General features: G+C 44.3%; 1 protein-coding gene across 4 annotated transcripts in view; it reads left to right on the forward strand.

Moving 5' to 3' along the window:
• The window catches only part of KLHL22 (kelch like family member 22), a 39011-nt gene that overhangs the window by 18790 nt on the left and 7254 nt on the right, over nt 1-12967 (forward strand). For all 4 annotated transcript variants that reach the window (XM_079152000.1, XM_079152001.1, XM_079152003.1 and 1 more), the window contains exons 4-5: nt 776-1494; nt 10434-10626. In XM_079152000.1, coding sequence (XP_079008126.1) covers nt 776-1494; nt 10434-10626 — 912 coding nt within the window. The remainder of the gene's footprint in view (nt 1-775; nt 1495-10433; nt 10627-12967) is intronic.

Consider the following 12967-nt stretch of genomic DNA (forward strand, 5'->3'; position numbering starts at 1 on the left):
CAGGTAATTCAGCCACCTGGGGACCCTGCTCTCACTGGAATCAAATGGTTCTCTTGACTCAGGCAGGGGTCTCAAGATGGCTTGCCAGATTTTCAAGATGCCAAGTCACTGTCTTGGGGGTGAATGCTTTCCAAGTGTCTGGTGATGCTCTGCTGGAAGTTCTGGTCATATGGGTGACACTGGGCTTTGGTGAGGTCTCTGGGCCTGCAGCTTTGACTAAGCTGCCTGTAGTGAGAGTTCTGGCAGGAGAAAAGAACTGGGTATATGTTTTCAGTCCCTGTACTTTTGGAGAGGCAGACTCTTCTAAAAAGTCCTAGGTGAGGTCAGAGTGTGGTCCTGGGCTCCTTCCCAATCAGGGATGTCTGACACAATGATAGTTTGTGCTGCTTCATACTTCTCTGGAGAGCCTGTACTTTTTATGTAAAAGACAGTTGACATATATAAAGGGTCTCCTCTATGCCAACTAGTTCCTGTGCATTCATCAACATATTCCTCTCAACTTTAACTATTCCTGTTTTATAAACAAGGAAACTGAGGCTTAGAGAGGTTAAGAATATGCCATATGTGGCTCACTTGGTATATTTCCTAGTCAGTCTGTTGTAACCCCAAACATCTCTAGTGTGTCTGAAAAGGTTAGAGACAGTTAAGAGGGGCTTCTCCTTTACCTTACCAACTCCAGCTGGCTGTGCAAGCTTTATTTCTACCATCACTCTATATCCCCCTCCTCGATGCTATTGGCTAACCCAGGCTTGAGTGGGTGTCCTTCTCTTTGCAGATTCCAGAAATTATCCATTTCTGCTGTGATTTCCTCATGTCCTGGGTAGACGAGGAGAACATCCTTGATGTCTACCGGCTGGCAGAGCTTTTTGACTTGAGCCGCCTGACGGAGCAACTGGACACCTACATTCTCAAAAACTTTGTAGCATTCTCACGGACTGACAAGTATCGCCAGCTTCCCTTGGAGAAGGTCTACTCCCTCCTCAGCAGCAATCGCCTGGAGGTGTCCTGTGAGACTGAGGTGTATGAGGGGGCCCTGCTATACCATTACACCTTGGAGCAGGTACAGGCTGATCAGATCTCACTGCATGAACCCCCCAAGCTCCTTGAAACAGTGCGGTTTCCTCTGATGGAAGCTGAAGTCCTTCAACGACTGCATGACAAGCTGGACCCCAGCCCACTGAGAGACACAGTGGCCAGTGCCCTTATGTATCACCGGAATGAGAGCCTGCAGCCCAGCCTGCAGAGCCCCCAGACAGAGCTGCGTTCAGACTTCCAGTGTGTTGTAGGCTTTGGGGGCATTCACTCCACACCATCCACAGTCCTCAGCGACCAGGCCAAGTACCTGAACCCCCTGCTAGGAGAATGGAAGCACTTCACTGCCTCCCTGGCCCCCCGCATGTCCAACCAGGGCATTGCAGTGCTCAACAACTTCGTGTATTTGATTGGAGGGGACAACAATGTCCAAGGATTCCGAGCTGAGTCCCGATGCTGGAGGTAGGAAAGGCCACTTGTTGGTACCATTATCTTCAGGTGACACTGTAGTGCAGGAGTCATATACTAAGAAGGCTGGTCAGCAGACATGTGAAGGGCATGTCACCACAGACTTGGTTCTCCCATTTGGTTTTTACATGAAGGTTGCAGCTCGTCAGGGATATACTTGTTTTGTGGAATAAAACCCAGGTGAATTCAGAGACTGTGGCCTGTATTGATACAAGGAAAAGGGGCACCAGGGTTGCTTTCTTTTCTTTTTTTGTCCCTGCTTCTCAGAAAACTGCTCACCCTGGATCTCAGCCTTGTCATGGAGGAGCCCAACTGGCTCAACCCAAGGAGTGGGAAGCCATGGCAGGAAGAAACTGAAGAATGCTGGACAGGGAGCTGCTTCTTTCATCTTGCTGCCTCTTGAGCTTTGCTGTTTCTCATTTCAGCTTCCTTGCTGGTTTCCTCTGCTTTTACTTCTCTTTTAACTACCCCCCATGGTAGAGGATAACTTCCTGTTGCCATGCCCACATGAGCAAATGCTCAGTCCCAGGAGCAGGAAGGAACAAAAAACAGCACTGAGCCTTCTGCTAAATTCTCCTTATCCCTTTTTTCATCTGAGTGCTAGGTACAAGGTTCCCCTGGGAGGAGGCAGTTTTCCCAGGGGGGTTTGTGGATTGCTTCTAGCTCTATCAGTCAACTACACTGTGATCTCAGAGGCCCATTTCTTTGGACAGAGCAAGGGACAATAGGTCAGATCACCACAATGTCAGCTAGTAGTGGTTTTCCAGGGACCACTCCACCATACTTTGGTGCATGTGAAGTCACCCCACCCTGCCAGCTGAGAGTGCTGCAGAATGCTAACTGCTTCTCGCAGCCCTGAACTAGGCACTGACCCAGTTTTATGTTCATGTTCTGTCTTCTGGGATAAGGGAGGGGGTGGAGTCTGGCTTGACCATGCCACTTGGAATCAGACATAGTAATCCTAAGGAAGAGACAGCCATTCCTCACCCACCTCTGTTCTCATAGCCCCAGGAAGCAAGCAATCACCTTTTTTACACCAATGAGACTTAAAACTTGCCAGTAATATGTTGTGGTTAAATATGAGGAATGGCAGAGTTCAGAAAGGAGGAAATAACTACCTTCATTTCCTCTAACCAAATATTGTCTGTCCCCAATGGGTATGGTTGCCCCAGGTTCAGGCTTCCCTCTGGCCAAACCTCAAAACTCCCTTTATAGGGGGTCAGTTTTGCAGCAGTGGGACCAAGTGTAGGTCTCTTTGCCTAAAGCAATCCATAATTCTGTAAAGCAGATCTCTCTAGAGTATTTTGGCCTCTTGTCCTGAGTAGAAGTTGTAAACAACTCTGTGCCCAGTCCCTATAGGACTTTCCTCAGGGGTGACATGTGAGAAGTCTGCCTGCCCCTATACTTTATCTTCCTGTAATGGACCGTTGATCTGAGTTTCACTCAAGACAGTGGTCCAAATTCTCTTGTGGATATGTGCTTTAAGACCAAATCCAAACTCTGGATTAAGCTAATATCAACCCCTGTAATCAGTAACCACAGTTTCAGACATCCCTGAAGAGAGTAGGCACTCACAGGGTAGATTTGGTGGGGAGGACCATGGCCTGCTGGCCTGCCTACCAGCTAACCTGGTTATCTTTCATTTCTACAAAATGAGAAACTTCTTTCATCTCCCAGTGGTCTCAGAGCTACCAAATGAATCTTTTTTGTGTCTACCAAATTAATCTTTTGTGTGTATGTGTGTGTTCCTGGGCATTGGACCTGGGGCTTCATGCATGCTAAACAAACACTCTACCACCTTAGCCCTGAGTTTCTTTTTTTATTTTATTTTTCATGATTTAATAGTTTTAATTATAGGAATGTAAAGATAAACATTGTAAAGTATTTAAATGCAATTCATGACACATACATAGGCATGTTTATATGCACATATGTGTATGCATATATGTGGAAAAAAACTGTAGAGCTGACAAATGCCAATCAATTGTTAGGTTCAACAAGCATGTGTGATAAAACCTCCTGTCAGGTCAGAAAAAGAAAGAAATTTTCTTAAGTTGATAAAGCATATCTAGTAAGAAAAATAGGGAAATATCCTATTCTGGAAACAACTAATTTCACTAAAATGGGCCGCTGACAGACAAGACATCATAATGTTGTTAATAGTCAACATGGTATTTGAAGCTCTAAGCAATACAACAAGACAAAAAGAAAAAAAATATGGGGTAAATGTATTAGATAAAACTGTAAAATCCTACAAAATCAAGTAAAAAAATCATGAAAACATTAGTAGAATAGCTAGATAGAAGATCAATATAAGGACATCAATAGCTTTAATAATAGAGATGAAACAATTTTAAAAATAACAAAAAGGATTCCATACAAAGTGGGAAAATTTAAAATATCTAAGAATAACTATTAAATGTGCAAGACTTATATGGATAACCTACTTAAGAGCATATGGGACCTATATAAGCAGAGAACTATACCAACTCCAAACTACCAACTGTCCAAACTATTATACAAAATGCAATGAAACAATTAAAATATCAACATGTTTTTCTACAACAAGATAATATAATTTCAAAGTGAATTGGGAAAGGTGTACTTGCAAGAATAGTCAAGGCTGATTTTCTTTTCTTTTTTGGCAGTTTTTGTAGTTTATTTAAGCACAAAAAAAATGTACACATGAGCCACCTATTTATTTTCTTTGCTGCTCAGTCTGGTATTGCAATTGGTGACTCTGATGGCCTGCTGGGCTGCTCCATGATGACCTTAAGGTTCTTGGAAGAAACATGGTAGCAGTCTCGTCACAGAAGGGTTTGTTGCACATCAGCAGCACTTCCAGCTCCTTGACCGTATGGATAAGGAACTTCTGGAGGCCTCTGGGCAGCACATGCTTTGTTTTCTTGCTACTTTCATACCAATGTCTGTCATAAAGATATAGCCCTTGAATCTTCTCTGTATCCTTTTGTCAGTACCTCTGATTTTCTACCAATTTTGCTTAATTTTGGCATATCAGTCTGACAGGTGCCAGATGAACTTTTGATCCTCTTTGATGATTTTGGGCTTCACCAGAGGTCTGAGGGCAGCCATGATGCCAAATAGAAGATGGCTGCCACCTTTGTAGGCAGCACTGAGGAAGACAACCCAAGGCATTCTTTAAAAAACCAGATAGGAGTGGGGTTTTAGCTCAGTGGTAGAGTGCTTACCTAGCACATGTGAGGCACTGGTTTTATCCTCAGCACCACATAAAAGCAAATAAATAAAATAAAGGCATTAAAAAAACAACAACGGGGTCTGGCATGGTGTTACATACCTATAATCCCAGTGGCTTGAGAGACTGAAGCAGGAGGATCATGAGTTCAAAGCCAACCTTAGCAAAAAGCCAGGCACTAAGCAACTCAGACCCTGTCTCTAAATAAAATACAAAATAGAGCTGGGGATGTGGTTCAGTGGCCGAGTGCCAACAGAACAAAACAGGGCTGGAAGTATAGCTCAGTGGTAGAGTACTTGCTAGCATACACAAGACCAGTTTCAGAGGTCTCAATTCATAGATGGTTGACTCCATTTTATTGGGTCGAAGGTGAAGCAGAACATATGATGGAAAGGCATGGAAGAGGAAAGTGGATTAAGATATGGCAAATAGGAAGCAGAGAGCAACCCTGAATTGCTTAATTTGAATGTTCTGAGATTGGCTCCCTTTCCACACTTCATAGTTCACCAGCCTTAGAACCTATAGGCCCTCATAATGTAAAAAAACAATATTTTGCAGTAAGTTAGGGTTTGCATTCTGAGGAGTAAGTACATACCAGGTATATCTTTAAGCTCTGATACAAACTGGGTATGGTGGCACAGGCAGGAAGATGGCAAGTTTGAGACTAGCCTGAGCAACTTCGTAAGACCCTGTCTCAAAATTTAAAAAATAATAAAAAAGGGCTGGGTACATAGCTCAATGGTAGAGTTCCCTGGGTTCAGTCCCCAGCACAGATACAGAAACTACATGTGAAAAATTACCTCTCTTAAAGCAAATTGTATTTGCCTCCACGATACCACATTTTCTCATCTTTCTTTGATTGCATCTTCATTTCTTTGATTGTATCACATTACTATAATGAAATACCTGAGGCAACTAATTCATAAAGAAAAAAGGTTTATTTAGTTCATAGTTTTAGAGATTCAAGTTTTAAGGTATGTGAGTGGGGTTACCCATTGGTTTGGCCTCTGTTAGGGTACATGGTAATAGTGGGAGCATATATTGGACCAAGTAGTCACATCTTGAACCAGGAAGCATAGAAAGAGAGATAAAAAGAGACCACAGTCCCACAGTCTTCTCTGAGAGAATGTCCTCAGTGATCTGAGGACTTCCCACTAGGCCAGCATCTTAAAGGTCTACAGCACTCCCAGTAGTGCTACCTTGAGGACCAACTCTTCATATATGGACCTTTGAGAGGCACTCAGCCAAGCCACAGCAATTGCCCACATTGTTCTTATACTTTCCCATAGCTACTGCTCCCCCTGCCAGGTAACAGTACCCCTACTATTGAACACTAGTAGTAGCCCGTCCCATGTTGCCATGTGCCCTGATCCTACCTAAAATAACAATTTTGTTTTTTTCTCCTTTTGCATTGTCTTGACTGTTTTTTTTTTTTTTTTTTGTGGTGCTGGGAATTGAACCCATGGCCTTGTAGTCATGACTATTAATATTTTTAAGTATATTTAAATTTAAATTTTTTGGTAGACTTTAAAACATTAACAGTCACAGAAATGCATATAAGTCATAGAAATACAGAAGAAAAATAACTTACTAAATTTAACAAGGGCCCCTCCTTATTAAGTTTTTATATCAGCTCTAAATTTCACCTCTGAGTTTGCAATAGTTTTGCATTCCAGAAATCTGGATTAAAGTTACTTAGTCAGTAAAGGGTGCTGTAACAAGTAACTGCAGACTGTTTTAAACACAAACATATTTCTCACAGATGAACCCTGGGAAGTACAGATTATGGTCTGGTTGATACTGGTTGGTACTGGTTGGTGCTGGTTGGTCCTCGTGAGGGTTCTGTCTTCCCATGTTTTCACATGGTAGAGAGAGCCAGCCCTATCCTCTCCCTTTTATAAGGGTACTAATTACATTATGAATACCCTATCCTTTTGACCTTATTACCTCCCAAAGGCTCTATCTCCAGGTACCATCACATAAGGTATTAGGACTTAAACATAAGAATTTGGGAGGACACAAACATAGTCCATAGCCTTAACTAAAACTGTATCTTTATGCAGTAATAAAACATCTATATACATATATATACAAATATATAATATATGTACATATTATATATAATATATGTATTTTATATATTTATATAAATATATATATATATATATATATATATATATTTGTAGGTGGACTCAGTACCTTTATTTTATTTTTATGTGGTGCTGAGGATCAAACCTAGTGCCTCACATATGCTAGTTAGGCACTTTACCACTGAGCCACAACCCCAGCCCCAAAGCTTATTTTTATTAGGAAAAGTATTTGAAGATCTGTTCTGACAAAATGAAAAATTAATCCAATAAAGAGGACCTGTATAGCTTAGTGATACAATACTTTCCTAACATGGGTGAGACCCTGGGCTCAATCCTCAGCACTTAAAAAAAAAAAAAAAAGAAAAAGAAAAGAAAAGAAAAAAGAAAAAGAAAAAACAGGGAAATAAGAAATCCACAAAATTTTGATATGTCTAAATTATTGACTGTGGTGTCAGTGTGTGTGTATATGTATACACATACACATATTCTTAAATCTGAAGCCATAAAATATAAATGAAATTGGGCTAAGAAACTGAGGACAGGAGAGCAGAAGGAAGCAAATGGAGGTATTCAGAGGGTCTTTTCTCACTCTGGTGGGAGAAGCAGATGCTGATGTGGTCTAGTCCAAAATCATGGAGGAGTGGTATGTACTTAGAGGAGCGCAATGCACAGGAAAGACACAGTGAACAGCCCCATCCAGTCAGTTGACAGGTCCTCTATGAGCCTGAACTGCCAGGCCTAGCCAGACCTTTCCCTGGCTTTTACCCCTGTCATTCAGATCTCAGACAGTGCCTTCCCAGGAAACCTTTCCTAGTCACTGGAAGAGATCTCTGTTTTCCCTAACTCCTCCTGATTGATAGTTCACTCTCTCCACCAAGCTTACTTTATTATTTTTTTTCAAGGGATCTGACATTATACAGAGCACTTGTTTGCTCTGTTTAACCTATTTCCCCTCTGCAGTAGAAGGCAGGCCCTGGTCTCTCTGAGTTCCCCAACACCAAGTGCTGTGGCAAGTGAATATTTGTAGAACAAATGAGTGATTTCCTTGATGATAGTCTTACTCTTTCATTTTCTACACTCAGCAGACAGTGTATGTTTACCCCAAGCCAGATACTTTGCTGAGATCTAGGAGTACAAAAATGAATTCCAGTCTTTTAAGCATTCCTCACAGGTTAACAAAGACTTGTATTTTATGATTCCTTAGCTTTCTAAGCAGGTGATGTCACCCCATTGGGCAGGTATGGAAGCTGAGTGAATGCCAAGAGATTAAAAGTGATGCTTTGGGCCAGGCACAGTGTTGTGTGCCATTAATCCCAGTGACTCGGGAAGCTTAGGCAGGAGGATCACAAGTTTGAGGCCAACCTCAGCAACTTAGTGAGACCCTGTCTTAAAAATAAAAATTAGAGCTAGGGAAATAGCTCAGTTGGTAGAGTGCTTGCCTTGCAAGCACAAGGCCCTGGGTTCAATCCCCAGCACTGCAAAAAATAAAAAAATAAAAAATAAAAAGGGATGGAAATGTGCCTCATTGGTAAAGTACCTCTGAGTTCAATCTCCAGTACAAAAAAAAAAAAAAAAAAGATGCCTTGGTATACCCAGCTAGACAGGGACAAGTTGGTATGATCCAGATGTGTTTCATTTCTCCTGATGCACCTCTTTCCTATTCCTGTTTGGGGGAGCAGCTGGCCAGGGAACAGGGGCTGGAAGAGTAGCTACAGAGTGCATCTAACTTGTGGTTTTGTTTTTTGTAGTACTGGGAATTGAACCTAAGGCTTTATACATGCTAGGCAAGTGCTCTACCACTGAACCACATCCCTAGCCCCTTACATTTTTGGTGATGAATGAAACTGACTTCTTTACTTGCCCTCATAAGGCACAGACCAAAAGAAACCTTAATTTATTTTCTTTAGAGTCAGTTGAAGTAAGACGTGTTCTCCTTGGAGTTGGTCTTCCTCTGGAGAAATAAAAACACTTGTTTGAAAGAGGCCATAACTGCCTGCACACTTGGGCAAGGAAGCTTCAGAAACAGAGCTGGATAGATGCTACTGCCAGCTGGTAGATGCTGTGGTCATCTCCAGGGAGAGGGCCAGTCATGGGTCAGGAAGAGAGTTGGGGGGCTTAAGGCTCACAAGTCCTGGCCCCTGGTGGCTCAGGGTTCATCTTTGTTCACCCAACAGCACAGCTATCTATTTGTTCCATGTAGACACAGCAGATTGCCAGGTCTGGTTATGAAGAGAAAGTGAAGAGGTTCCCAGGAAATGGGGCAAGCCCAGGGCAGGGGGTACTGGAAAGGTGGACTGTGTACAATGAAGGACCTTGGGTGCTGGCCAAGCTTGTGCATTTGGCTTTGTGAGCAGGCACTTTGCTGGTGTGGACAGGAGCAGATGGACAGGGGAGCACAGGCTCCATTGAGAACAGGTGAGCAGCCAGGTGGAGGTGACTGAGAAGTGTTTGCAGAGTAGACCAAGGTGCAAGAGAAAGCAATGGATAACAGTTGGTAGTCCTGGGTAACTGAGGTTACCCCGGTGGAGAGTCAGAAGCCCTGGGCAGGCATAAGGGGAATAACAGCAAAGGAGGGGAGAGGATACCTGAGAGGACAGTGTGGGAGGACAAAGAGGAGGTGATTGGCTCCATGCAGGTGGTGGGAATTAGACATTTTTATGACAGTTGTTAGGGAGAGAGAGAGAAGGCAGGGCTCTGACTTGGGTACAGCTATGCTATCTGTGAATGGGACATGAGCTTGCCCTCATATCAGGAAAGTGAACTGCAGTGACAGAGCTGGAAGGGTGCTAGGCTCAGTAGGAGGTTATCGTCCCTCACTCTATACCAAACCCCCTGCCTTCTCCACACACCTCGAACCTGGGTTGCTTAACATTGCAGGTCACATTCCCAGCCATTCTCAGCACAAAATACTTCTAGGCCCAGACTTCTTCAGCCTCATGGGCCTCCTGCAGCCAGCCCTATGTCTGTCCTCTTGTGGGGGTTGCCAGAATCCCACAGGACCCTGCCTAGTGACCATAGGTCAGGGCAGGAGTTAGTGCCCCCACTAGAAACCTCCAGCTGGGGAGGTCAGGAAAGCCATGAGTTCAGGGAACAAGATAGATATTTCAGATGCATGAAAAGTGTCTAGACAGGAGCCTGACACATGCTGGATATTGCAAAGCTGACAGTGATGGGCACTGTGTACAGGACACACCTGAGCAGACTATATGTGATAAGAGTGTTGTAGGGTGGGGTAGAGGCTGATGCTGCCATCTAGTTGAGAGGCTATAACTGGGAACCTTACTGAATGGGGACAGGCAAGATGGAGGTGACTGTAGGAATAGCCTGGGGTAGATGGTTGAGTGGGCTAGAAACCACCCCAGAGGTTATACCTGGAAGGGGCCACCATGATGGGCAGAAACGCAGGAGGCTCCTAGCCGTACCTTCCAGGCCATGTGTGGAGGTGCCCCTGCGCTCAGATGTATAGCAGCCTGTTTACATGACTGTGAGTCAGCATGTCTTAGCAGTTGGGGGCTGCCAGGGTGGAGAGACCATCAGGCCAGCCTGTGGCAAAGGGGAAGAGTAGGGAATAGGAAGGGCAGGCCTAAGGGCACTGGTCAGTGACATGCTTTTCTCATGTCCCCTCAAAGGTATGACCCACGACACAACCGCTGGTTCCAGATCCAGTCCTTGCAGCAGGAGCATGCAGACCTGTGTGTGTGTGTCGTGGGCAGATACATCTATGCTGTGGCAGGCCGAGACTACCACAACGACCTGAATGCTGTGGAACGCTATGACCCTGCTACCAACTCCTGGGCCTATGTAGCCCCACTCAAGAGGGAGGTAAGGAAGCCCTCCAAGAAAGGCATTCTGTCTGGTTCCCTTCCCCAGGGTGTACAGAGTGAGAGGCCCAGGTGGCTGGTCCCAGATCAGGGCCCAGTGAGCAGAGCCCACTTTGACCCCAAGATCCTGCACTGAGTTGGTTGATGAGACCCCTGCGGTTCAGCCAAGCCACCTGGAGAGAGGGCACAGTGAGAGAGTTCAGATACTATTCATCAGACCAGTTCCCCCTCCTGATTCTCACATGCTGAGACCTTACCACCACTATTGGCCCTGTAAGCTGCTTTTACCCTATGGTTTTATCTAGATAGAAACTTCCCTCTTTTCTGTCCCCTAGCCTACCTGAGATGAGCTGGAACATTTCTAAAAATATCAAACAGGAGAGACTCTGAGAGAGAACAGCACTCTCAGCAGCCTGGTTTACAGGCTAGTGCCAGCATTGTTGTTTACCCAGCACCTGCCACTGACTGGGTATACCTTTGGGGATACTGGAGCACCACAGACAAGAGGATGATACAGAGGCTACTTACATAGGCTCTGTCTCAGGCTTGGTCAGCACTAACTTGGAGGCCTTGGCAGTAGCTATGACATTTGGAAGCCTCTTTCCACTGCCTGACATTTTTTCTCTGCCACCCCCAGCCCCACTTTAGACTGAGTCTTGGACCTCAGCGGTTGGGAATAGGGTTTCCCTGATGGGTCCAGCTCCTCTGTGACTGTATGCAAGTCACTAGCACAACCCACATGGATTCCTCTCAACTTGCCTCACAGGAAACTGTGCTCTTTCCATTGTGGCCTTCTACCTGCTCCTTAGCTTCTTGGAGGGACCCTCCATTACCTAACTCTGGAGAGAGGAGCAGATTTTGATGGAAAAGATCCAAGGGGCCACACGGTGCCACCTGGTGGTGCACACCTGTAATCTCAGCCACTTGGGGGGCAGAGGCAGGAGGATCCCAAGTTCAAAGCCAGTCTCAGTAACTTAGCAAGGCCCTAAGCAACTTAGTGAGACCCTGTTTCCAAATAAAATATTAAAAAGGGCTGGGGATATGGCTCAGTGGTTAAGAACCATTGGATTCAGTCCCCAGTACCGAAAAAAAAAGTCAGGGGATCCTTGAAATCTGATGGATGAGAAAGGCTTCCTGATCCCATTCCAGGAGTCATGGAAGGGTCATTGGGAGAGGGGCTTGGGCGGTTTTTGAGCAGCAGGGTTAGTTTGGGGAGGGAGCTGCAGTTCCCCAGTTTGGCCACCAAGGGGCTGCCTTGGCCTGCAACTAGCTACATCCTGGAGGCCAATTCACCTTCATGCTGTGCTCACCATCCCTTCTGCAACTAGTAACCACTTACCACATACCAAATCCAGTAGTGGTGAGAAATAACAAACCCCATCCCCTAAGGGGTTTACAGCCTTGCAACAGAGGCCATTATTAACTACCTAGCCAGTAATGTAGTTATAACTAGTAAGAGGAGTGAAGGAAGTGAAGAAGGGATTGAACTGAAAATTTTCCGGATGAGGGTAGGACTCTTGCAGGACAAATGGAGATGGACTGTTTGGGGCCACTCTGAGGCCTAAAGGAAAATAGGCATCTGTCTTCATGGGAAGAACTAACTTTCCAGGGCAGAAGTGACTTCACAATCTGCCCTGAGAAGGAGGAAGTTTGAGAACCACTTATGAAGTGGGCCTGTGCTGGGCTGGGCTGTTGAGGTGAAAGGAAATATGTCATCTAAGGTGTGGTTTGGAGGTAACTCACAATGGTTCAGAGACTTAAGTAATGTAAAACTATAAAATTTTTAGAAAAAAATCTTCAGGATCTAGAGCTGATAAGTTTTTAGACTTGACCTCAAATGCAGGAGCCAAAAGAGAAAAACTGATGTTAGACCTCTTAAAAACTTTTGCTTTGTGCTGGTGATATAGCCCATCACGTAGAGTGCCTGCCTCGCATGCTCGAGACCCGGGTTCAAGTCCCCCGCACTGTTAGATTGTGAAAATAATAAACAAATGAAAACAAAAACTTTTGCTTGAGAAAGACTCTTAAGAGAATGAAAAGAAGGTACAAAGTGAGAACAAATATGTGCAAACCACATATTTGACAAAGGACTAGAAAAGACTAATATGAATATATAAAAACTCTCAAAATACACACACACATACACCCCATACACATAATCTTATTAAGAAAGTAAAGACTCAAAGGCAAAGGACTCAAAGAGACATTTCATGGAAGAAGCTGTACAGATAGTAGAAAAGCACAAGAGAAAGTATATAAATTAAAGCCACAGAGAATGACAGATAATGATGGAAATAAAAAGAAGTGACAGGGTTGAGAGTGTAGCTCAATAGAGTGCTTGC

Source organism: Sciurus vulgaris (genome assembly GCF_902686455.1).
Source record: "Sciurus vulgaris genome assembly, chromosome: 8".
NCBI classification, from domain to species: Eukaryota; Metazoa; Chordata; class Mammalia; order Rodentia; family Sciuridae; genus Sciurus; species Sciurus vulgaris.